Source organism: Tyto alba, unplaced genomic scaffold, assembly GCF_018691265.1.
Source record: "Tyto alba isolate M040663 unplaced genomic scaffold, T.alba_DEE_v4.0 Super-Scaffold_1000006, whole genome shotgun sequence".
Classification (NCBI taxonomy): domain Eukaryota; kingdom Metazoa; phylum Chordata; class Aves; order Strigiformes; family Tytonidae; genus Tyto; species Tyto alba.
Genome location: NW_024881272.1, coordinates 11,897,866 through 11,922,792, shown reverse-complemented (window position 1 = coordinate 11,922,792; position 24,927 = coordinate 11,897,866). Strand labels below are relative to the sequence as shown.

The following is a 24,927-nucleotide window of genomic DNA, read 5'->3' as shown; positions in this document are numbered from 1 at the left end:
AGGCCCCCCGGGCTGCTCCCCACACGGCACAAGGAGCCCGCCGCCGGGCTGTGGAGACGGGTCCCCGCGTCCCGGGCTCACCTTCCGACGAGCAGCAGGAGGCTCCTTCCTCAGGGGGCGAGCCCCGGTCACCGGGCGCTTCCCCGGCGGGAAGCTCAGACCCCATCCCCGCCGAGAAAGGGGGCCCCGGCGCGGCGCGGCGCGGCGGGGCTGGTCCGGCCGGCGGGAGCCCGCCCCCGGGCAGCAGCGCACCCCTCCGCCCGCCGCCTCTGAAGAGGGAGCGGCGGGGCCGGCCCGGGGAGCGGAAGGGAGCGACTCGGCGGCGGGGCGAGGCGAGGCGAGGCGGCGCTTGTGAGCAAGATGGCGCCGGCGGTGCGGGGTCTGAAGAGATCGGTCTGGCAGAGTGAGTGCGGGTTTCCGCTCGGCGCCCCCTCCCCCGGGGCGGGGAACGCCTTGGGGCCGCTCGCGGGGCGGGGGGCGGCCGGCCGGGAGCCCTCGCCGCTGAGGCGCCGCTTCCCCGCAGCCCGGCGCGTTGAGGTCGGGCGTCCCCGGGCCGCCGGGGATGGGGCCGGGTCCCGGGCCCCTCCTGGTACGGCCGGAGGTGAGGCGGGGAGCCGGGCCGGGCCCCGGCGGGTCTGCGGGGAGCCCGGCGTGCGGCAGAGGCTGGGGGCGGCCGCGCCGCCCCGGGCGGTTCAGCTGGTGACTCGTCGGGGTGGCGGGAGGCGGCCGCCCCGGCTGGCGGCGGTGCCGCGGGTGCCTGCAATAGCTGCACCTGGACAGACGTGTTTTTGCCTTATTCCGAAACAAGGGTGAGCTGTACAGGATATAGCCAGCCGCGGCAGGTCTTGAAGAGGTTAATCTGAAGTCGGCTCTTCAAGGATTTCCCTGTTGCTTCTCAAATGGCAGTTTGGGAGAACGCTCCCGGCTTCAGCAGGGGCTCTCTGGTTGTCTGTCATGAAGTGGTACTGCCTGCCTCATGTCGGGCTTCATGCTTTTCAGAGCAAAAAGCTGAACGTGTCCCCCCGTGTTTTTATCAATGATCTGCAGGTTTCTATCGCTGTGTTTAAGAGCAGGTTCTGCAGGTGTTTGTTACAGAAAATGAAGTTATAAATGCTCCGTGTCTTACTGGAGTAGAAGGGCTAATAGTATCCCAGGCAGTGTGAGGCCTCTGGGGAGAGGTATTAGCAAGCACCTCACGGTGGACTTAATTGTACTGAGGTTGTGACTCCGTGAGCAGCTCGGCCAGCCTAGGGACTGTCTGTCACCGCAATGGGAAGGTCTGGCTGCCTCCTCTGCTTCCACCTGCAAGCTCCAATCTGCTTGTTTGAGTCACTGGAAGAGTAAATAGAAGGAGAGAAAGAGGAAAACATGCTGTTCCTGTGGTGTTCAGTCCTTGACTGCTGACAGCTGTCCCCTGATCGCATGAGTTAGATCCCTTTGTTTAAAACCTGACCTTTTGAAATCCCTATTTGTGCTGCTTTGCTTGTCCTGTCTTGCTCTGTTAAATCATTTGTGCCTTTGGTTGTAAAACGATTGATTTGTCCTGAGGTGTTTTATAGAAGGCTTGGACCTTAAAAGGAGGGAACCTGATCAAAGAGCTACTGTGTCATCAGGGTGTATAAAGACTTGTGAAAATAGTATTGCCAGTGTGGATGAGACCATGAGGAAGAAAGATTAGAGTGATGGTGTAGCTGTATGAATAATAAAACATTTCTATTGCAAACTTTGTAAAAGGAATCTTCTTCGGAAAATAACGTTTTGTTAGATAATTAGTTCATCCATTTTCATTGTTGTTGCAGTCTTGGAAAACCAAGCATAACTAAGTTTTAGACATTGGCACTTAGTTTGTGGATAATTCAAGGCCATAAACTGCTGCTTTCTAGTATTTCAGCAACGGGTGGTGTTTGATTGGTTTTTTTTTTTTTTTTTTTTTAAGGCTGGCTTGTCTGAAAAGAATGTATCAGTGATGCTGATACTTCATGAAACAACTTGTTAACATGTATCTTATTCCTGTTCTGTGCACGGGCAAAGTAGTTGCACCGGTATTGTGCGTACCAAGACTGTTGTACCTGTGCTCTGGTACGGTGCTGTAAAAAACCTTTCTTTCTATTGTGCTGGCCCTTTCCATAAGGTGAGATTTTTAGACTGAAGCTAAGCAGAAGTCTGTGAAAAGGTTACTTCACCAAAGTTTGTCGTTGGTTAAGTACACAGTTGTGGGGGTAGGGGAAGCTACCTGTGTTTAGGAGACAGTAGTTCCTGTCAGTAAAATGACAAAATTAACTATATACTGCATCTCTCTGTGTGTATCTGTAAATAAGGTTATTTCCACAAAGAATTCTGTCTTTAATTTTTTTTACAGCTTTTAAAATGTGTTCTACATTGGTATAATAAGATTCTAGCTTAGCCTTAGATATATACATATATATAATACATTTTTTTAATGATTCAGCATTTCTTCAACTTTATTATCCATAAAACTTCCTTGTAGTGAAAGCTGGTTTAGTCCTTTCTTCAGGAAGTGTGTTATAAATGGGTCATTAACTTCGCCAAGGTGTGGTTTGCCTTTTTTTTTTTTTTTTTTTTTTTTTTTTCTTTCTACACACAGGGGTTTAGCAGTCCACTGTTCCATCAGGGTCGTGTCTAGTTTTTATCTGGTTCAGGAAGTAAAAGTAGAAGAAAAATGCCTTAAACTAATTGAATGTATTCAGTGAAGACAAAAGTAGAGAAGGTAGTTAGAATGCATGATTGGTATGAAATTTGTGAGAAGGAAGTGAAAACTTAGACGAAAATGGAACACTATTCATACCTGGGTTTATCATTCTTTTCGATGCATTCAGAATGCTTACTGGAGTCAAATGAAACTATTTTGAGAGCCTGTAAACCACTGTGGGTCAGTTATTTGTGCAAAGCATCTGCAGATTGAGGACAAAACAAATAGCCATTGGAATGTTTCAAGGACAAATACACTGCATCTGGTACACTGATAGCATGGAATAAAATTTCACGATGGAAGAAAGCTGATTTCTGGTTTTAATTACAAAAATTAAGTTCAACATAAAACTGGATTATGCATTTGTATGTTCTGGTTTATTTTGTAGGCAAATAACTTGAAGTATTGTAGAAAAAATCTATTTGAGATTTTGGACAAGGCTCTCAGGCACTCAGTTTACTAAAAAGAACTCTAATGCTAAGGACTTATTCCTTGGCAAGAGTCTCCTCAGAAAATATGAAGGTTAAATAAATTTTTATGATGCTAAAGATTTGTTCTTACAGCTTGTGTACGGATGTAGAAAAACATAAGTAACAAATAAACAATATAAAAATTACAGGAAAAAATGTGCATGTACTACATCCTGATTTCAGGTGTTACCAACAAATACATCTTGGTAGCAGCTATGGAGTGCTGAGCATTCTGCAGTTTATTATAGTGAGAATATACAGCGAAGTCATGGGAGTGTCTACACCACACTAGGCAGACCTGCAACTTGTTGAAAACTGTGGATTGTGTATAACAGGAAGGATGTTGAAATGGAAGTAACTTGGAGGGCAAGTTGGAGGAATGATAGTGGATTTCTGGAGTTATATAAGCAGGAAAAGGTTCAGGAGAACCAAGTTTGAATTCGATTGTTTAGCAGCATGAACAAAATATACTCATTACATCCCTCTTAAAATGTGCTTTTTGCTTAAGTAACTTTGAGACCAGTGTTTTTGTTAGTTTATTAAATCAAGTGGACCATAAGGTTTTAATGTTGCTATGAAGAATGTCAATACTACAAAAAGTTGGAAAGCAAAACATGAAGTATTCATCTTTTGAAAGAAACTTGTGTTAGTGTGAAAGAGTCCGTGTAGGACACTTCTGTAAAATATAACTATGAGAAGCATGAAGTGTGATATCTTGGGAGTGTTGTGTGCTATGCAGTGTTAGAATTAGTGAAACTGAAATGGAGGTTGGATGAGCAGGTAGGGTGCTCAGCTGGAAAGAACTGCTGAATTCTCAGGAAGTTGGGGGCACAGGTGGAGTGTCTTGTCATAGTGTCATGCCAAAGGGACTTGGAGGTACTTGAATACATTAATGCCGAAGAAATGGGTGCGCTTCTTGTTGTATGTGCACCTGCTGTTCGGAAGCTTTTTACAATTCTGTCCCTTGGCAGTAATGACAAAATGCATGCTGAATTTCTTCATTTATATTTTAGGCTTCTGTTTATGTTACTTCAATTTTTTCATTTGGGAAAAAGGTCCAGCTATTTTAATAGATAGCAGTAGTCAGCTTCATCTGAAATTCTGTTATCTGGGAGAAGAGACTAGAGTAATGAGACCTCTTTATTCCTGTTTATAAACAGCAGGTTTTAAACAGTTGCCAAAATCTTCTGACTTTTAGTTAAATACGTACCACTGCTGTGCGATCAAATCTGCGTTAGCCTGATGATACTACTACTGAAATTTGCAACTCGGTTCTGGTATTTTAAAAAGCTTTGGGTCATAACTAGGTTCTGACTCCTATTGCTGAATCCTGTACAAGCTTGTTAATTGACATTTCTTCCAAAGCTGTCATAGCAGGAAAAGATAATGGAAACCTTATTTAAGATGACTTCAAATACCTGAACAAAGTGGTATTTTCTTAGGCTTGTTCGGGAATTCTAGAGAAAGAACAAGGACCTGCGATGTTACCATATACTTTAAAGTAGGTCTATTTGTGAATGTGTTGGTCTAGCTGTTTTATCTTAGAGTAGCTTAAATTTTTTGCATGTGCACAATCTAGTTGGTGGGAGAGTTCTCTTAAAAAAGCAATTATCATTCAGATCACTTCCTAAAAATCACTCTGATCACAGTTTTTCTGAAGATGTTAATTATTAGCAAAAATGAATAATTTAGCTACATCTTTCTGAAACAGGCAGGGACAGTTTGTGGTCAAGAATTCTGAAGAGGTATTTGAGTGTTGTGTTGTTTTTTTTTTGTTTTATTATTCTTTTTTAGGTCTCTAAACATGAGTCTAGGTGAATTGTTTTTTAGTAGTAACAATTTGATTCCTCTAACTGGTAAACTGTCTATCTCTTCTTACAGAGCTGAAATCATCAGTATTTGATGACTGCAGGAAAGAGGAAGAATGGAAGGTATAATTTTGTTACAAATTTTGTAAGGTTCTTAGAATCACTTGAACAAGTAGTCTGTATCACCAAGTATACAACAAATAAGTATCGTTCAGTTTCACTTAAAATTTTTGTCTATGCAAGTAATGGATTTTAGTTCTGTTAACTCAGACCTCTCTATAATACATAATGAAAAATCTAAAAGCAAACATGGGAAGAACAAAAGGTTAGTTGTCTCTATTCTTTTTTAAGCTTTGGAAAAAAAAGTTAAAAACTGTTCCTGTTTGCCTTCAATTTTCTTTTGAAAAACTTGTATTTTAATAATTTCAAAAAATATAGTGCTGTGCAGTACATGTGAAGCACGATTCAGCAGTATGATACCTGTTTAAGCTTAAATTGTAAGTTTTAGAATAAATACAGATATATTTAAGCAGGCCATTGGGGTAAATTAGTAGGAATTAAAAAGACTTGTGTCCAAGTGAAAGTTTTAAAATACTTTAAGTAGGAGTAGTGGAGACAAGCTACTTAATTAACATGGACCTCATTTTTTGAAGTCCTGTGTGTAGAGAGCTGCCTTCTGATGCTATTTGAGATTAATTTCCCACTGCAAAGTTGCTATAGGCAGGTGATGAAAAGACAAAATAATAAAACAGATTTCAGTTTCGAATTGCCATGGCAAGGTGTTAAGGAAATAACATGGGTTTACTATAGCTGATTAATTTATCTAAAGACTCATGTTTTGTTTTGTTTTTAAAATATTTTTAGATAATTCTTTTAGATGACTATACTACTAAATTATTGTCACTATGCTGCAAAATGACTGATCTACTGGCAGAGGGTATCACAGGTAAGCATAATTATTTTTACTGCACAGGTGGCAACATCCTGGCAAGAAAAAAAGAAAATAATAAAATTGGTGGTAATCTTGCAAGAAATTGTCTTAATTTGGTTGATGAAGATAAGTAGCTGTGGGATATTAGATGAGCAGACTTTCTGGCTTGTACAGTAATTACCCCCCCTTTTTTTTTTTTTGTTAAATGAAAAATCAAATGTTTCTTTGCTGAGAAGCTAAAACCACTTTTAATACATCTTTTTGCTAAAGATTGCTGTAAGGTGTTTTTCTGTTTGTGATGTTGGCTTTGTGTGGTTTTCTGTGCTTTGGGTTTTTTGTTTGTTTGGGGGTTGTTTTATTTTTAACCTTTTTTTTTTTTTTTTTTTTTTTTTTTTAGGGGTTGGGTGTTTTCTTGCTAATGTCCAGGATATGGTAAATGAGAAACTTACTTAAAATCACTCTGTGACAGTTATCTTAGCTGTCAGTTGAAGTTAAGGGAAAGCAAGAGCTCAGTTAAGAATTAAGTGAATGTTAGTAAAGCATATACGAATAGGCAAATTACTCTGCATTTTTTTTTCCTAATGTGTTCTTTGAATCAGCAATATCTGCTGCTTTGAATTCATTTATGCTCATGAACAGTGGAGTCAGGATACAAGGGCAGAGAAACTTAAGTACTGAAGTCAAAATGAGAACAGGAGATAATAGTAAACAAACTGAGAGGCGTTTGTAAACAAGTAGATGTGATAGAGGCAAGAATTTAAATTTGAGTCCAATGTTGAGCAGATACATTTTAGCCTCTTCTAAAAATGAGAGCTTTCAGTAATTAAAAAAAAAACAACCAAACCAAACCCAAACAAACAAAACAACCCAAAAAACCCAAAACACCAAAACCCCCAAAGCCAGAAACTTAAAACTAAATTATATCAGTAATTACTGTAACTGGAATAAACTCATAATCAACATTAACTGTAATTAGGTTGTCACTCTTCCACACAATTTGGGTGTAGTTTCTGGTAGAGTGGAGATTTTAGTCTGCTGGAATTTCTTTCCTGTTCCCTGATGTTGGCCACTGTCAAAAGTGAATAATAGATGGATTGTGATGCAGTATGCCTATTTAGATAAGACTGTTCTTCTATGTGTATTTTGAAGAAGTATTTCTCTAGTAAATTTTATGGGCTTTTCTCTCCTACAAGTTAAAAAAAGGGTGTTTCTCCTATTATAAAACACTTCTCAAAGTTGCTTTTTATGATTGATATTGCTGTAATGTTTGTTAGTGTATAATCCTGCTGAACTTTTTTCCTGCCTGGTTTTGAAATTGAAATGAGTACACAGAATGTAGATTACCTATGTTTTAATTAGATTTAGGTTTAGATTTTTAGGAAAACTTTTGTAAGAGAGTGTTATTTAGACTTGGGTATTATTTTTTCACAAGTACAAAGAAGGATTCTTCTTATTCCAACTATTAAGTATAACATGATTTCTCTGGAAGTATAATAGCAATGTTGTATACGTTTCACTTTTTGGAGTCTATTTTTAATCATAAGAAGTACTACTTACCCTTTGTGAGAAACTTTCTGGGAGCATGTATCCTGGTCATCAGTAAGAACCCTATTTAATTTTAGTGAGTACACTACTGAAAAGAACTGGTCTTTCCACATCCAGATGTCTGACATTACTTACCTTTCTTGTTCCTCCCCCTCAAAATTACTGAGCAACACAAACCTCTCTGCATTCTCAAGCTACTGTCCTGCAACACTATATAGTAATGATTTTAAGCAGAGAAAACCAAGAGTTGAGCGAAGCTTGTTTTCTGAAAATGTCTAATTTGTGCCTGTAATTATATTGAAACAGAGTAAGCACACAGGAAATAGGCAAACAAAGGACAGAAGCGGCTATAGTCCAAAATGATGCTCTGTGTAGTTTCATTTTTCTTCTCCGTCAGTGTTCTGGAAAAAGAACAGTCTTGCTGAAGCAGCTCTCTTGCAAGATAGGTAGTACTGGGCCCCATAGTTTGAGCATGTTTATATTGCAACACCTTTCTGTGTGAGGACAAAACTCTGCCTGTGTTGAATACCCAGGAAAAATTCAGTCCTACAAATTTAGAAATTGGCACTAGACTGATGGCTGAAGAGGTCTTATGGTAACTTCATGTATTTAGAATAATAAATCAATAAATAAAAAATCAGGACTCTCTTGGCAGAATATAGGTCCTTGCCAATAATTTTTATGGACAACTTGATTGGTGTTAGTTTATTTTTATCACATCTATTCTAAAATACATACAGTGCTTTCCTTACAGATGCATAAATCTCTTAATTGTAAAAGTGTAATATTTCTTATTTTATAGTGGTGGAGAATGTATATAAAACCCGTGAGCCTGTCCCACACATGAAAGCAATATATTTCATAACTCCCACCAAAAAGGTTAGTAATTTAAAGGAAGTGTAGCAAGATCTTTCAGACTGGAAAAGCAATCTTATTTTAAAATATCTTATTTACTGTGTACAACTATGCAGTGCTTAATTTTTGCATTTTGTGTGGTACTTAGTTTTCCATAATGAAAAGACAATGCAGTGTCTCCATAAAGTAAGTTACAAATGTGTACATTTTGGTCAATGGAGGCACTGTTACATTGCATGCATATTACTAACCTCGCTGGAAGAAATGTTGTATCAAATAATGATGCAATACATTGAACAATAGAATTCAAAATAATGGCTCTAATAAGAGATTACTGTTATTTCCTAAAATTTCTTGAGAATGTAAGTCTCAGCACTGTTATAGGTGGAAAATGATGCAAGTGTTCTGCTTTGTTTTCTTTCTAAAGTGATCTTGGTGACCTTCTGTAAGCATTTATTATTCTTGGTCTGGAATTAAAAATCGTGTACCTAAGTGTTTTCTCTTCTTGACTGTTGATTTGCAGTATTCCTAAGTGGGACTGGGTAATTAACAGGGCAGGAGGAGAGGAGAACAAAGCTTTGTCTGGTTATATGAGGAAAGGCAAAACACCATAATGTTTGTTTTGTGTTCAATTTTTTTTTTTTTTCCTCCCTATCCCCATAAGTCTGTAGATGGACTTATTGATGACTTCATCACTAAATCATCCAGCAGATACAAAGCAGCATATGTGTATTTCACTGACTGTAAGTAAGCTTTTGTGTTGTAGCTTGATAACTTTATAGATATAAATAAGTAAGCTTCTTAACTTTATTTTTCATAGTTTACTACATGAAAAGTTTGGGTTCTGTTTCTTGAGAGAGGATTTGAGACTCAACTTATTAACCATATATGGCTTGCCAGAACGTGGTCACCATGCTGTGTGGTAATACAGATTTGTTTCACAATTACCGAACAATGTTGACCGTTCCTTACCTCAGCTTTTAATTTAGGTAATCTATTTTTATTTCCCAAGTATTCAGTCTTCTCCTACATTGGAGAATGTGAAGGAACACAATTCAAGTAAAACTGTGTATATCATATAAGCAAAATAGTACTCAAAAATATAAATGCATGAAAATTTGCTGCAAGAATGATGCTTTGTAATTGGTTATTTTAGGTAGTTTTTTCAGACTTGTGAATCAGCTTTTTTCCCATCACCTGAAAGTCAGTCCCTGCTTAACCCTTGCATGCATGATCTAAATTGCAAAGCAGAGACAATTATTGCGAATGTGGTTAATGTGACTGTGTGTTCATCTGTAGTCAGTCAGCGTGACTGATATGGTGTGTAAAAAAGGGAAAACAAAAAAGGAAATATGGCACTGAAGGCAGTGACTGAGTTGTGGATGTCTGTAGATAGTGCATATCTGCAACTGTATGTTCTCAAAGCAGTTATCAAATTACTGTTAAAGACTCTTGGTTTCTTGTTTAATTTTATGGAGCAATTCTTGTCCTGGAAAAATACTGCTATTGTGATGTATGCTCATTTTTTTTCAAGTATGCAAGCTTTCAGTCTGAGTACTTGCCAAAACTTTTGATGTTGAGAGGAGTTAGAGAAATAGCTCTGTCAGTTCCAAGACTATGTAGTATCCATGTCCTCCAAATACTCCTTAAATTCAGTATCTAGACTGGGCTCTAATGTAGCCTGTAAGTATAGTGGAACACATTTGAGATGTATAGTGAAGTGCCATATTTCTCTGTGTTTTGGTGTTTAGTATGCACATGTTATTTCTCCCTTTAACCTTTTTGTAGCTTGGGAAATGTTTTTTCTCTTCTGTATGAGAAGAAATAGCAGAAGCTTTTGCTTTGATAAAATTAATATCCTTCACTGATGCAAACTGCTAATGAGTGTTCTAGAACTTCGCTTGCCAAAAGGTAGTAAAAAATGACCAGTGGTGCTTCTTTAAAAAGATCTCAAACACAAAATATTGACTATACATTCTCTTTCACTTTAGGAAGATTTGGCAAATTTTGTATGTTAATTGGTTCTTCACTTAGAATTGTCTGTCCTGAATACTGTAAGCTTGTGAGTTAACAGCTGGAATACACACAACAATGATTTATATTTAGGCTTTTTTTTTTTTTCCCTAGTTTGTCCTGACCATCTCTTCAATAAAATTAAGTCTTCTTGTGCAAAATCAATAAGGAAATGCAAGGAGATCAACATTTCTTTCTTCCCATATGAGTCTCAGGTAAGTTTTTCATTCTTTATCAGAACAGCAGAAGATAAAGGAGGACTATTTTAAAGTGTTGTTGACCTGCTAGAAAACAATCAAATAGAATGTACTTTTTTTTTTTTTTTTTCTGACAAATTCAAATTGTGTGAGAGACCTATTGCCCTTTTGACATATTTCCAGTGCTTGGCTGTATTTTTCAGATGAAAAGAAATGCTCTTCTACTCAAAGGTTTACTGTTTGTACTTGACCTCTTTGGAAGACTTGGAGTTGGTTGTGGTAGAGAGGTTAGAGAAGCAATCTGTCCCTTAAGAGACGGAAAGTGTTCTGGCTTGTCTTTAGTAAGCAGTAAAGTTTGTTACTGCTTATAGTAAGGTGTCATTTTGACAGACTAGGTAGGTTGGTGCACAGGAATAGGAGTAAGTAGAACTAACTACTTGGTGAAAAGCAGAAAAAGAGAGCAAATGGATGAAGAGAACTGAAGGAGGGGAACAAAACCAAAGCCTCACAAGAGAAAAAAACCCCCATAATAACGTGGCAGACTTTTTATTGAGAGGAAAACGTGGAAATGCGTGTTTTCTCAGCTAAAAAATTGAGACCACAGATGAGTCATTTCCATGTGACACAAGACAATACGTATTGTGTTAAGTAATTTGTTGCTCGTGTACTTTATCAGATATAGAAGGCTGAAATGCACTCTGGTTCTCACTCATGCAGTGAAGCCCCCAAACCCTGTCCATTACTAGGAGTTGTAGAACTATCTGTGAACGTTTCCCACAAGTCTTTCCTGTATTCTTCAGACCTTATGAACATACCAGGGGTCAGAGCTCTTGTGTATACTAAGTGGCAGATGAATATAAGAGAAGTTGCTGCTATCCATGTCTTATTGTGATACAGTTTCCTAGTTTGAAGACATGTTCCTTTTTATAATAAAGGTTTTCTTATTTAGACTGAGAAGCCATCAGAGAACTGTTAGTGTGGTAATTTGTTTTCCAGTGCTGTTGATGTTCCCAAGCTTTGCTTCAAACTAATTTTGAGAATTTTGCTAAAACTGCTCTTAAGAAAAAGTTTTGTAGCTTTCTCTGCCAAATAAGGCATATCAAAATTTTGTTGTCCTGGTTGTCTGGAGAATTTACCGTGAAAGTAGAAATTGGGACTACTTTTCTAAAGTTGAAAACAAGCAGCACTTAGTTTCTTCTTGTTTTTAGCTTAGTGTTCTCAGTACTTTGGGTTGTGAGAACATTTTGAATCCTTAGCAAAGGAACAGAGAATTTTAACTGGTTTTCCTAATTTAAAATCCCTGGTCCTGCTTTCTGGACTGATAAAAGTAAATAATCTGAATTCTAGGCAAGGTCCAAGTGATGATATATACTCAGGTGAAACAAACATCTTTATCTGGATGGACGCTCTTTTGTCTGTGTAGTTAGAGTCCATCTGAAGCTGGAGAAAATCAATTTACTTAAAATTGGATTGTTTCCATGTTTGCATTCCATTTACTAATCTACTGAAGAAGTTTTTCTTCTGTGTAGTACTAAACATCTTTTATCAAGGCTTAATGCATTTAAAGAATTTCAGTTCTTGGAGGTGAAGTCTTCATATGATGAACACTATGTCAAATTTTATTTTAAACAAATTCAACTTCATACCTCCTGTGATAATTCTGATATTGCGTTGTCTGGCTCTGTATGAGACAGTGGATGGTATTGTCTTGAGTCCTTCCATGTGTACAGACAGTAAGCACTTTGAAAATACAGTATTTTACATAGGGGAGGAAAGTAGTAGAGGAAAGAGTGTGAGAACAAGAAGCAGCTGAAGTCAACAACACAGAGAAAGGGGACTGAAGTGTGGGGTTGTGTGTTTTCTTTTAAAGTAGATTATGTATGACTTTTTATTACAGCGTGTAGTTTTACAGTATTAGCATTTTTTTACCAGATATTATAGAAATATACAATTTCATTTTTTTTTGTTGTGCTTTACACAGGTATTTACTCTCAATGTCCCAGATGCATTCTACCGCTGTTATAGTCCAACTCTGGAAAAGACAAAGGATAAAGATGCTGTAATGCAAGTAATGGCTGAACAAATTGTTACATTATGTGCCACGCTAGATGAGAATCCAGGAGTGCGATACAAAAGGTGGGGCAAAAGTAGTGCTGTATAATGTAGTTGCTTTCACTTCTAGGACCTCCCACATTGTTGATATCTTGAGGCTGCTGCATAGTTTCTTTTATTGTGGATTAATAGTTTTTAATCCACAACTCTGAAATACGGAATGATAGGAATTTGTGCAGTATAGGCAGAGCAGTGAATTATTTCTTGCAGTGTGATCATGTAACAGTACTTACTATACCCTGTTCTGTTATGGACTGCTTGTTTCATGTTTGGTCAGTAGGATGATACTGATATACCATATGCATGATCCTGTAACAGAACTGCTGCTGTTGGTAGTTTAGCAGCTGTGCCTGGCATCAAGGAATTTGTAAATTGCTGAGGCAGATGGGATGAGGATTTCTTTGTAGCAGAGATATTAGGAGAATACTTCTTTTGAGGTTTGATAGAGTACAGAGTCAAAGTAGGCACCTGAAATTATGCTGAATAATTGCATTCTGTGGTGTGACATGAAGTGGTGCCTTATTCTCTGCAAAGGTAACAAAGAAATAGCTGCTTGACAGTTTTTTCTTTTCTCTTTCCTTTTTTCTCTCTTGTTTCCTGCCTCTGAGTGAGACTTGTAGGTGCAGGGCCATATGGCAGCTAATGTCAGTCTTTTGGCTGAAGCTGTTTCTACTGTGTGAAATACCTGAAGCATTCGAAGAGTGGGATCGTAATGAAAGGGTGAAAATATATTGGAAATACTTAGGATGGAGTTCAGAAACTGCTTGTGAAGCCAGAGGATCAATCTAGGGAATTCTTTCGGTTTTAAAGGTAGCATTTAGTGTTTTGATGAAGAAATTTAAGTTATTTCTGCATGCTTCCTTTTTTCACAGCGGACCATCTGATAAAGCCAGCAAACTTGCACAGCTTGTTGAAAAAAATCTTGAAAACTATTACAAAACTGATGAGAAAAGCCAAATAAAGGTAGACAGTAACCTAAAATGATTGTTTCCTTTTTTTAAATCTGGGGGAAAAAAAAATAATGTTTGGAATATGTTCTACAAAAACAGATTTTATTATTTAAGGCAACGAGTTGCCATTTAGTGTTTTTATCTGTATGGAAGCAACTTAGAGGTAGTAACTGATACAGTAAATCTGTATGTAAGCAAATACAATTTGTGTGATCAAACTAATTGTACTTAAAAAAATTGGCCCTGTGATTATGCAGGGGATGATGCAAATCTAAAAAATGGCCCACATTTGTTTTAACGTGACCTTCCATAGGTCTATGTATAGAAGGGACTTGACTGCAGAATTTAAATGTTTCCCATTAAGGGATTTATGTGAAAAGCTGTGTCTTTGTGGGCAGTAGATAATGTTTTTGATCTGTCACTACAGATCGGGGCAGATTAAGGCAGCTACCTAAGTATGGAAGTATGGGGTAAACAATTCTGACTTGATGACATTCAACTCTACTACAGAAATAAACGTACCTGATGCTACTGCCACTTTGCCAAACACCAAGATGAAACTTTCAGTTGAGTGTTTGGGGGATTATTGCAAAGGGCTAAGAGCATTGCCTTAAAATTAGTATTTAAAACCACTGTGTTCTGGTTATCATGTAAATGTTTGTTTATATTTATGTTGATAAACACTTGGTCCATACTTAGGGTTTTTTCTGTTACTTTTCCAGAAATGTCTGCAGTGCTGTAACTTACTGTAAATATATTTAACATGCATTAACTTTGTATTGTATGTCTTAACTTCATGTTTATTTAATGGTTTTCCAGGCTAAAACGCACTCCCAACTAATAATAATTGATCGTGGCTTTGACCCAGTATCAACTGTACTTCATGAACTCACCTTCCAGGCAATGGCATATGATCTGCTACCAATTGAAAATGATATTTACAAGCAAGTACTTTTAAAAAAAAAAAAATCTAAACACTTTATTATTGATTTCAAAGATCTGTGGAATAGTTTAGCTGAATTGCACCACAGCAACATTATCTGCTTATATTACATAAGAGGTGTTTCACTTATTATTAGTCTTTCCTCTTGGATTTGCAATTTCCTCTTTTTGTTAATTTCCTCATTTAGTTGAGATTAGGTAGGATCTAATTTGCATTTTTGCTAAGTTTTGAGTCTAACAAATTGCATTTTTTTAAAAAGAAAGAACTTTCTACTAGACTTGAAGCAAAACCTTGGTAGTGCACGTCCAGATTCCCTACCTTTTCTTTCATATCCTCAACCTTTTTGGCTTAACAAGGCAAACAAGACCATTAATTGAATACTGAGAAAAAGCTTAGTTATTTCTCAGGAACGCTCACTTTTATAGCTCCAGTAATGTAAGTTGTGTAGTTGTTAAAATTTACATGTTTCTATATTAAATGCATGTTTAGGTAAGCCATGTTGAGTTTATAAGCATTACTTGATCACTATTTGGATTAGTGTGACCTTGTTCTGCGTACAGTATGTACTTTTCTGTTAGATTGTTGTGACACCTAATATTTTGGTAAGACTTTTGCTTTCTGATGACTTGCTACAGCGCAAGACCTAATTGTCTAATCATTTAGTTAAGCAAACAGGAATATGTATTTTCTGTCAGAAACACTGAGTGAATGTTTTCACAGAAAATACCGAATTCTATGAATCTGAAATTTGATGGGCATGAAAATGTAGCAGAGTATGTTTTCTAGGTAGACATGATATGATTTCTGCCATTAATCTTGTATTCTTTTTTAATGTTTCTCTGCTTTCTGGCCAAATACACTGTGTGAGTTTCTGTAAATGTGGAAATGTTATGTAGTATGATTGCTGTCTTGCTTTATTAGGTTTACTGATGTTTGCAGAAAAGTAATAGCTGGTCTGTAATGCTGTGAAGCATGTTTGTATATGTGAAGTGATTTGTCATACTTAGTCTATTTTGTTGGTGAATGCGACTTCATTTTCCTTCAGAGTTACAAAATGTCTTATAGTAGATTTAGAAAGCTGCACTTTGCAATCTCAATGTGTATTACTTTGCACACAATTTGCATTTGAAGCCAAAGGGAAGTTAACATTGGAAGCTGAAGAAAAATTGAGGTGCATGTAAATGTATGATTGAAACTCCTAGTTAGTGTTGGTTTAAAAGAATGTCCATTAAAACCTATATACCTGAAAACAAATGTACATTACTGCTATTACTATGTATGTTGATTAAACCATAACAATTAATACTCTAATTTAAGACAATGTGGTGGGAGGAAAACTCAAACCACACAATTGTCTGAAATTTTTCTTGGAAGGTACAAAACAGAAGGACCTGCTGGGAAGGAAAGGGAGGCAATACTGGAGGAAGATGATGAGCTCTGGGTGAAGATTCGGCACAAGCATATTGCAGATGTGATAGAGTATGTGACTAAATAACAAACTAGTTAAAAATGCAAGTTATAAAAGTTTATTTGAGAGAGAATGTGTTTGAGCTGTTAAGTATGAATACAGGCAGTAGTGAAGATGGCTTGCAGTAAACTGCATCTGTTAAATAATCAATGCCAGGAAGAAAACATACTTTGAAAAATACAATATGTAGAAAGGTATGCAATTTTACCAATATTATTTACACTTCTTGAGGAAAATGGCAATAATTATTTCCTGGGAATTATCTTCTAACCTTTTACATTTGAAGGCATTACTTTGCATAGAGTACTAGCAAGTTATTGCATCAAATGACATTATGCAGTTATCATAAACAGAATGTTTAACTTCAGTTTCCTTTGTCGAAAAACACTCTCTTCTCTGAAAGAGACCCATAATTGAAGCTTTTACGTTCATGCAGAAGTTATTGTTGCACAGTTCTTTTAAGATTTTAAGTGAAGATCTTAAGAAAAGATTTAAGAACCGTGGTGCTGTTGCATTTTATTAGTTTCCTTTGTTTTTTGTTTCAGGGAAATACCAAAACTTTTGAAAGAAGTTTCATCAAAAAGAAAAGAAACCGAAGGAAAAGTAAGTTGTTTAAATTACTGTTTTTTTTTTCTTGGTAATTTAATTATTTTCAGCTCATCAGATCTATGTGATTCATGGACTTATTACAGAAATTGAGGCTTATCTCAGTGGCAATGTTTTTGGGGGAACAGGGGGTGAGTGGAGGGAGAAGCAAGGCTGCAACAGAAAGGGAAATAAGGATGCCGAATGTTAGGGGAAAAAATTTTCAACTTATATCATTTCTTCACAGTTATCGATATCTGCTCTGGCCCAGTTAATGAAAAAGATGCCGCACTACCGTAAAGAGATTAGTAGGGTAAGGGGGTTTTTGTAACTACAACTTCACAATAAGTAATTTTGTACACTATCTTTTTCTGTGTGGTTAAGTTTAGTTTTATTTTGTCATTCTCCTGTTAAGTGTGCTATGTAACTTTTCTTCTCAGAATTTTACATTAGATGAATGTATTAATTTGATGAGGACTTATTTCCAGGTGTTTCATTTCAGTATGTAAAAAACCACTTAAATGATTTTTGTGCTTTGAGGATGGAAGATAGCATAGCAGTTATATGTTTTAAAAGATATTATGGAGCTCAGTCTCCCAGTGAAGGATAAAACACAGGAAACGCATGATGGTACTGGAGGGTGGTTGAAGGACTGACTTTTGTAACCAGGTAAAATGACTGCTTGATGTCTAAAAAAAAAAACCAAAAACAAGTTATGGCAGCTTGTGATTTTTTTTTTTTTTTTTTTTTTTTTTTTTTCTTTTTTGATCTAGCAAGTTGTTCATCTTAACCTAGCAGAAGATTGCATGAGCAAGTTCAAATCTAACATAGAAAGGCTCTGTAAAACTGAACAGGTATGTTTAAAAAAAACACAAACAACAACTTAATGCAGATAAAACTGTTGGTAGGAATAGGTTCTTGTCTTTAACTGACAAAAGTAGTGTGTCTCTTAGCTTTAATACTACTATCTCAAAAAGTGATTTTTTTTAAAGAAAAAAAAAAAGGCAAGTGAGATGTAAAAGGCTCTTACTCTGCCAGTGAATAAGATGCTTTAGAGTTTTGTTTTTTTGTCTTTGAATCTGGCTGATTTGTATAAGGATCATCTTTGTTTTCTTTGTTCAAAACTCCTATGAAGTTGCCTTACTATGTTCTGCAAAAGGAAGCCCTTCTAAAATGTCTGGGAAAAACACCTGTTAGGGTGAGGCATTTCCTTGTACTACTAATCTTAAGTTAAAAACTTAAATTTATATTTATATGAATTCTAGATATCTGTTTTAAATGTTTGAGTATTATGTAGTGTTATTATAATGCTGTAACTATTCAAATAAGTATGCCAAAGACTTTTCATATTGAGTTTAAATTGATGCAGCTTGATTGTTTCCTGAAACCTGTGTTTCATAAAAATGTATTTCAAAACAATACTTTTTTTTGACAACTACTCACTAAAACCATGTTGTGGGGTTTTCTGTTTGTTTTTTTTTTTTTCGTTTAGGACTTGGCTCTTGGAACTGATGTAGAAGGTCAGAAAGTGAAAGACTTGATGAGAGTCCTCCTTCCAGTTCTGCTCAACAAAAGTCATGAGAGCTATGACAAAATTAGAGCTATTCTCCTGTATATCTTTAGCACAAATGGTATGATAAGCTGCCCTATATTTTTTCTCAGTGCTATGAACTTCAAGTTTTGGGATAGTCCAGTGGTTTTAGTTAATTTAAGCATCTGCCTTGGAGTTGATGGCCAAGTTTGAAAGAAATGCTGTCCATCCTCTGTAACTTCTTTGAAATTTGTAGCAAAGATGATTGTTGATAAGGAGTTGAGAGATGCATTACAAGTGCAGATCCATACAGTGTTTTAGCTTCGTTCCTGTGCTTGGATGTGTGCAACAGTTTGAATTTTGTCCTTTTCACATAGTATTGAAGCTGTTAAAGGGGGAGCTCCGTGTCCATTGCAACCTGAAAATTAAGTCAGTGGGGAGGAATTTGTAGTAGAGGAGGAGGAAACTGACAGAACGTTGGTCTGAGGAATCTATGATGATATTGAGTTTTGGTCTCAGAAATGGACCATTAAACAATTTTATCTACAGGATAGTATCATGTTAAACTTGGAGTAGACTAGCCAAAAAAAAAAACCACCAATCCTGGACTAAATAACAGCCCGGAATGTGTGAGACAATTGGTCTTACAGACATATGGTAATTAAGTTGCATGTTTTCCTTGTATCAAAGGAACTACCCAGGAGAACTTGGACAAGCTGATCCAGAATGTACAAATAGAAAGTGATAGTGATATGATAAGAAATTGGAAATACCTGGATGTTCCTGTTATCTCTTCAGTAAGAATGTATTTATTTTGTAATTTTCTACCACCCAAGCACTTGTCTACAGCTCTCTTAGCAATCCTTAGCAGTATTATCCAGATCTTTTTTTTTTTTTTTTTTTTCTGGAAGCAGGCATTCACTAGGAATTCTTGTTTTTATGATGTGTTTAAGTGGTAAATCCTTTAAACTATTAACATGAATAATATTCAAAGATACCTATAATGGTCCCTCTAAAATCATTAGATGGTGACTTGAGCTAATTGGTTTTAGAAAGTGCCATGTTATTCAGTCCCTTGTCTCTGAAATTAGTATTTCTAGTGTATCCTGAATTGTACACGTATTAATTGTTCTTTGTTGCTATTACTATTATTTCTTTAAAGTTTCCACTGATCTGCCCCCTTCTCCTGCTACTAACTAGGAATAAATTCCAAAATTCCCAACACACTGTAGAATACAACCATGTTTTGAAAATCTTTTCAGTCTGCTGCTCAGCCGCATAAGCACCCAAGGAGGGACCGTTCTTCAGAAGAAACTTTTCAACTTTCTAGGTGGACGCCTGTTATCAAAGACGTTATGGAGGTAAATTTAACCAGCTAGTTGATTCATGGTTGCAATGCAGGTATTTACTTAAGTGAGTGGTTTTGAATTTCCATAGTATCTTCAGTTAATTTGTTGAATACATCTGTTGAGCAAAGCGATCACTTTGAGTCTGTCTGTAATATAAAACATTAGACTGCTGTGTGCAAGCAGTGCTCCTTATTGGAGGTCATTTTAAAGGTGAAGTAAATTAAAGTGAAAGCAAAAAGACTTTTTGAACAGCTTGTCTTGTGACTGGCAGAGTGGAGTGTAATTTAAAGATCTGGATTTTTTTTTTTTTCCTCCAGTGAGTCTTTAAACTGCAATTTAGATCTAAACTGTAGATACGTAGAGGCTCAGATGTTACTTGCCAGAATGGTAGTTCTTTTGTTCTTAAAACTCTTCCTAAGCATCGATTAGTGACAGATGTCAGACAGAATAGCAAGATCACTGAACATTTTGCCTGACCCAGTTCTATCATTGATAGATTCTTGGTGACTTTCAGATGTTCATTTGTGTCTTCAGGGGACTCTAACTTCTTTCACACACTGCTGTGGAGAAAGTAAATATGTAAGGGTCATTACAGATGAAAAGCTGCTAGTGAAAGCTAAACAGTTACATCGGTAATCATTTTTATAAAGAAACCGTATGTACCCCTAATTCCTTATGATACACAAAAACCTTGTAATAATTTCTAGCATTATGTGGTCCAGCATTTTTTTACATAGCGGTGCTGTTGATGAGATGCTGCTTGCAATTGGTTGATCTAAGAAGTTACATGTGCTGGCAACAAATTCCAGTTATTCATCCTTACTGGAAGCTGAAACTTGGTGGGTTTTAGGTCTACATGACTGTTTAAAGTGAGTGTTCGTTTTGCCCTTCAGGATGCTATAGAAAACAAACTCGATTCAAAAGACTGGCCTTATTGTTCCCAATGTCCTCCTACCTGGAATGGTTCCGGAGCAGTAAGGTAAATGGTTTAATTTCCTGAAACATAATCTACCCATTTCCCAGTGTTTTTGTCATGTGCATTCCAAAGCACTATAAAAGTGCACTTACTAAGCGGTGAAATAATGTATATAAGGTAACATTAGTGTGTAAACCCTGTATTTTTATTTCATCTAAAACATACTGAACTTAGTTTAAGAACTCTTCTTAGCCGACTGCAGCTTTTTATTTGGAGTTTCTCCCCTTTGCTTCAAAATTACAAAAAACATTTCCATTTTCCCTGAATGAGAAGTTTAAACCATTGAGCTTTCTAGTGTGAAGTAGTTTCAGGAATGGATTATCAGTGTGCCGTGGCTTTAGCAAAAAGAATGTTTTCATTTCTTCTGAAAGTTACTTCTGCTGTGGTAGTGGTGGTGTCATTCTTGAAGTTAATGACTTCATTAAGTTAAAGACAACTTCTGTAGGCTCTCTCATTAGGAAATACAGGCCTGTTAGACATTTGACCCCTGTTGTTAGGGGTTGGTTTAGAGAAGTTCAGAAAAGTTGGAGGTCTTGAAATGAATTGTCTGCTAATGAATGATAAATGGTGTGCTTGGTAGAAGTTCTTTGTGTGTGAACTATGTGTGCCACAAGGTTTTTGTTTTGTATTTATTTTCCCTCATGTGATAACTGCATAGTTCGAGTAGTATGCTAACTTGATTTTGTTAAAATGGTTTTAATTATTGATTTGTCTAAACTCTTCTGCTGAAATTATAATCAAAACATGAACTACATGACAGAAATTGTTACTGCTTAAGTGTATCATTTGTACCAAAATTAATCAGTAAAGCTATATAAACGTCGTCATCTGAAATATTTTACAGTGCGCGCCAGAAACCTAAAGCTAGTTATAAAGATGAGCAGAAAAGTAGTGCAAGACTGATTATGTTTGTGATTGGAGGAATTACATATTCTGAGATGCGCAGTGCCTATGAAGTTTCTCAAGCCTACAAGTCCTGTGAAGTTTTTATTGGTAAGCTTGTCTTGGGAGAAGGGTGGTGTGTAAAAGTTTACTACCCATGCTTGTGGAAAATGTAAGGATCTTTTTTTCTTACAGTGCTTCAATTGGTTCAGTGAACTAATACTATAGCCAGAGTATTTCTTAAAATTTTGCACTTAATATCTTTTCAGTTTACCTAGATTGCTTGATATTTGGGGTTTATTTGCAACAAGGTATTAAAGACAATAAATACAGTTATGCTCTACAGAAGAATCATCGTTAATTATGTCAGAGAAATATATTATTGAAGTAGCCTGATGCATAGCAAAAAGGATTTAAACAGACCTGTATTTCTTTGCATTGCAGTTTCCTCACAAACATTTGCATCTGCCTGTCCTTCACCTTCAGCTACACTTACTACTCTCATTGCTTCTGGTATTAGTAGGAAAGCTGGCGGACTAGTACAAAATGACTCACTTGGGGAGGAAGGGAAGACAAGTATTAAAAAAAAAAAAAAAAAAAAAAAGGACAGGAAAGAAAAAAAAAAAAACAACAAACAAAGCCCCCCAAACGAATGAAAAAACCAAAACCCTAACAAACCAACACAACCCAGAAAAACTTTTCCAGTGTAGCTTAGTTGACTTTGCCACATCTTCTAGTTCTTATCATGGGTTCTTCAGAGACTTTACACAAACCACACCATGATTTATAGCTTTTGCCCTGAAAACTGAAGTTATCTCCCTAATCTTCTTAAGATTCAGCAGTAAATGCAGGAATTGCTGGCTGGGATACTAATATCTCAGTTAATACCTCAGAGGCAACAAATGCCTGTTCCATCAGCTGCTGTGCTTCAAATAATTATTTCCTGTTGTGCTGTTTAAATTTGGACAATAACATTTGCATATATGACATAGCAAACCAGACCTCCTAGATAGAGAGCCTTACTAGAGACCTGTATCCATCTGCAGTTGCAGCTGGTGGCTGGGTGCAGGCTCATCTAAATCATTCTAAATGTCTTGAGATGCCTATGTCTGCCAATTAAATTTAGTCTTGAGTTTCAGAAAGGAATGAATCTGTCTGCTGTAATCTTAAATAAATACTTTTCCCTGAAGCAATGACATAGATTCTGAGCTCTAGTCTGTTACCACAAAATAGTGGGTATATTATAGGGGGTATGTGTGTGTGGTTGGGGTTTGTTTTGATTTATTTTTTGTTTGCTGTTTTCATTGGTGGTGAATGAGGTAGGTTTAATGCTGATCCTAGCATTGAGTTGCAATGGAAAGACCAGGACAACAGGAATGTAGTTGAACAGGACTGTTTCTTCATCTGAGACTTGTTTACAAAACCATGTTTAGGGCAGATCATGCTCTCAGTGTATCTGGTACAACCACAGTGACATCTTCCCTCTTGTTTAGAGAGGATTTTTGTAGTTTCATTAGTAATCCTGATTTATTAAACACTTAAGAGCTTCTTTTATAGCTGCAGGGTGGCCCTTCATGGCAGAAGCTATAATCACTCTCTATGAGAACAAGAGAGGTAGTTCTGTACTGCTGAAGAATAATAAGGATTTTCTTATTGCTCCAGACTTGCAGCTTATTGCAGACTTTTCAAGGAAATGTTAGTCAGTAAAAGCCAGTGTTTTGTAACTGATATTTCTGTGGAAAACTACTGTTTGTGATAATCTTTCATCCAGATGGTTTCTTGAGTCTAAAATAAAGCTTGTCATTAACTTACCCTTTCACAGAATGGACAGATTTTGTGCAGGCTGGGACAACTGCACACAGTGAAGGTGGCCCAGGTTCAGGCCTGTGTTTCAAACCGGGCAGAGCAGGGCCTTGAAACTTTTATCCAAAGTAAGAGTTCTAATCTGGACATCTGGATGCCTCAGTGTGAGGAAGAGGGACACTGCCTACCTAATGGTGACACTTACAATTATATGATGACACTTTCTATGATAACCCATGAAAACCCTTTAAACTGTTTTACTTCTCTGTTTTCCTGGTACAGTAAAAAAACCTGGCATGTAAATGACTTTTTTCTTTTTTTTTTTTAAACATGGAATGCCTGAAAGTCAGAATTTTAGACTGATACAGTTGCTGATATTCTTTTTTCAGGTTCTACTCATATTTTGACACCTAAAAGACTACTGGATGAAGTGAAGAGCCTTAGTAAACCGAAGGATATGGTCTGCGTTAAGGATGAATAGAAATGGTGATGTTTATGATGCATTAGAAAAAGACAAATAGTATGTACATGTTCTTATGGAATGGACTTTTCTAAATAATGTACCAGGACGCTACATGGTTTAAACTAATGGAATGTCATTTTACAATTTAAATTTGCTGCTTTTTTGGGGGAGTAGAAGGCAGAGAGGAAAAAATCAACATGTGTGTTTCTTAGGTTGTATTTAGTATAGACAGTGTTATACTGTACGTGATTTTTCAAAAGGGCATGTTTGTTCCTAACAAACTATGGTAAAAGATATTGTGATTATATATAAACTGGAATTGTCTTTGAGAACTGTGAAACCTTTCTATAATAGAGTTTATTTCTAAAAATGAGTGGATTAAAAAGGGTGTAGGTTCTTAGGTAGAGGCTTCAGAAGAAAATTTGTAAATATGACTTTATGGTGAAAATATTTCACACAGATGCAGTGTCTTAAACAGTAATATTTTCTGTAAAATAATTTACTGAAAATTCTTTAAATATATGTAATTGTGAAAAAGCAAAAGATTTTTTTTTTTTTTTAGGTGGAGGTGGGTAAGGTAGAAAATGCATCACGGAATTACTAAGCAGTTCTAATTTGAATAAATAACTTTGGAGAAATTCTGCAACTGTGCACTGAAGTACACTTTATATTTAAGCAGATACAGGGATTATTACTAAAGCTTTTCAAAAAAACTTTCTTACAAACCTCCTTATGACTGTGTCTACCTAGTCTATCTGTTTTAGAAGTTGAATTGCCTATGATGTAGAAGTTCCAAAATTGTAAGCATAAATTTTGTTTTTTGAGCGAGCGGTGGGCAGGGAACAAGCAGAGGAAAAGAAGGGAAGCAGTTAAGTCTTTCAAATGGCTTGATAATTTAAAGAAGAAAGGCAGAGAGCAAACCAAACACCAGAACTTGATGCATTCAAGGCAACTTACTATTATCTTCTACTTTGTTGCACACTAAGAAAGCAATACATAAATTTCTGATAAGGGGATAAGATAAATTCTAAATTGCATTAATTTTGTAATATTGGTCATGTTTAGATTTGTCTTTAAAAACTACTTAATTAATTAAAACTTAATTAAAACTAATTAAAATTACTAATGCTTTAAAGGGATGTTGTATCTATGTGACTTGAAATGTTTGCTATATTTTAAAATGTTTCAGGACATGGGGCATGATGAGGGTAAGTGGCTGTAGCTTTCAAATGCACATACATGAGTTAAGCATCTAACGTAGTCTGACTTTATTTTCAGTAGCAATACAGGAACACCACCTTTATTAATTAACTGGTTCATCAAACATCATGTGCAT

General features: G+C 36.7%; 1 protein-coding gene across 4 annotated transcripts; it reads left to right on the top strand.

The window, feature by feature from the left end:
* The first annotated feature begins 277 nt into the window (after positions 1–277).
* On the top strand, positions 278–24,237 carry STXBP3 (syntaxin binding protein 3). 4 transcript variants are annotated; one of them, XM_042804224.1, is made up of 19 exons: positions 278–403; positions 5,062–5,111; positions 5,853–5,934; positions 8,267–8,343; positions 8,984–9,062; positions 10,447–10,547; positions 12,511–12,665; positions 13,514–13,604; positions 14,411–14,535; positions 15,909–16,013; positions 16,548–16,605; positions 16,835–16,900; positions 17,361–17,441; positions 18,080–18,218; positions 18,809–18,915; positions 19,381–19,479; positions 20,361–20,446; positions 21,288–21,436; positions 23,518–24,237. In XM_042804224.1, exons 1-19 carry the CDS (start codon positions 361–363, stop codon positions 23,607–23,609), a joined length of 1,785 nt encoding a protein of 594 aa, XP_042660158.1. In that variant the 5' UTR covers positions 278–360; the 3' UTR covers positions 23,610–24,237. The 4 variants fall into 4 exon arrangements, with proteins under 4 accessions (XP_042660158.1, XP_042660165.1, XP_042660181.1 ...); XM_042804247.1 differs by lacking the exon at positions 278–403 and adding an exon at positions 422–601; XM_042804231.1 differs by lacking the exon at positions 5,853–5,934 and having other exon boundaries at positions 386–403.
* The last annotated feature ends 690 nt before the right edge of the window (positions 24,238–24,927 follow it).

Bases quoted from the DNA above. Each gene is read 5' to 3' on its own strand.
- STXBP3 (XM_042804224.1), top strand. From the start codon at position 361: ATGGCGCCGGCGGTGCGGGGTCTGAAGAGATCGGTCTGGCAGA. The intron at 404-5,061 runs GTGAGTGCGGGT...CTCTTCTTACAG, and splicing joins GAAGAGATCGGTCTGGCAGA to AGCTGAAATCATCAGTATTT. The intron at 5,112-5,852 runs GTATAATTTTGT...AAATATTTTTAG, and splicing joins GGAAAGAGGAAGAATGGAAG to ATAATTCTTTTAGATGACTA.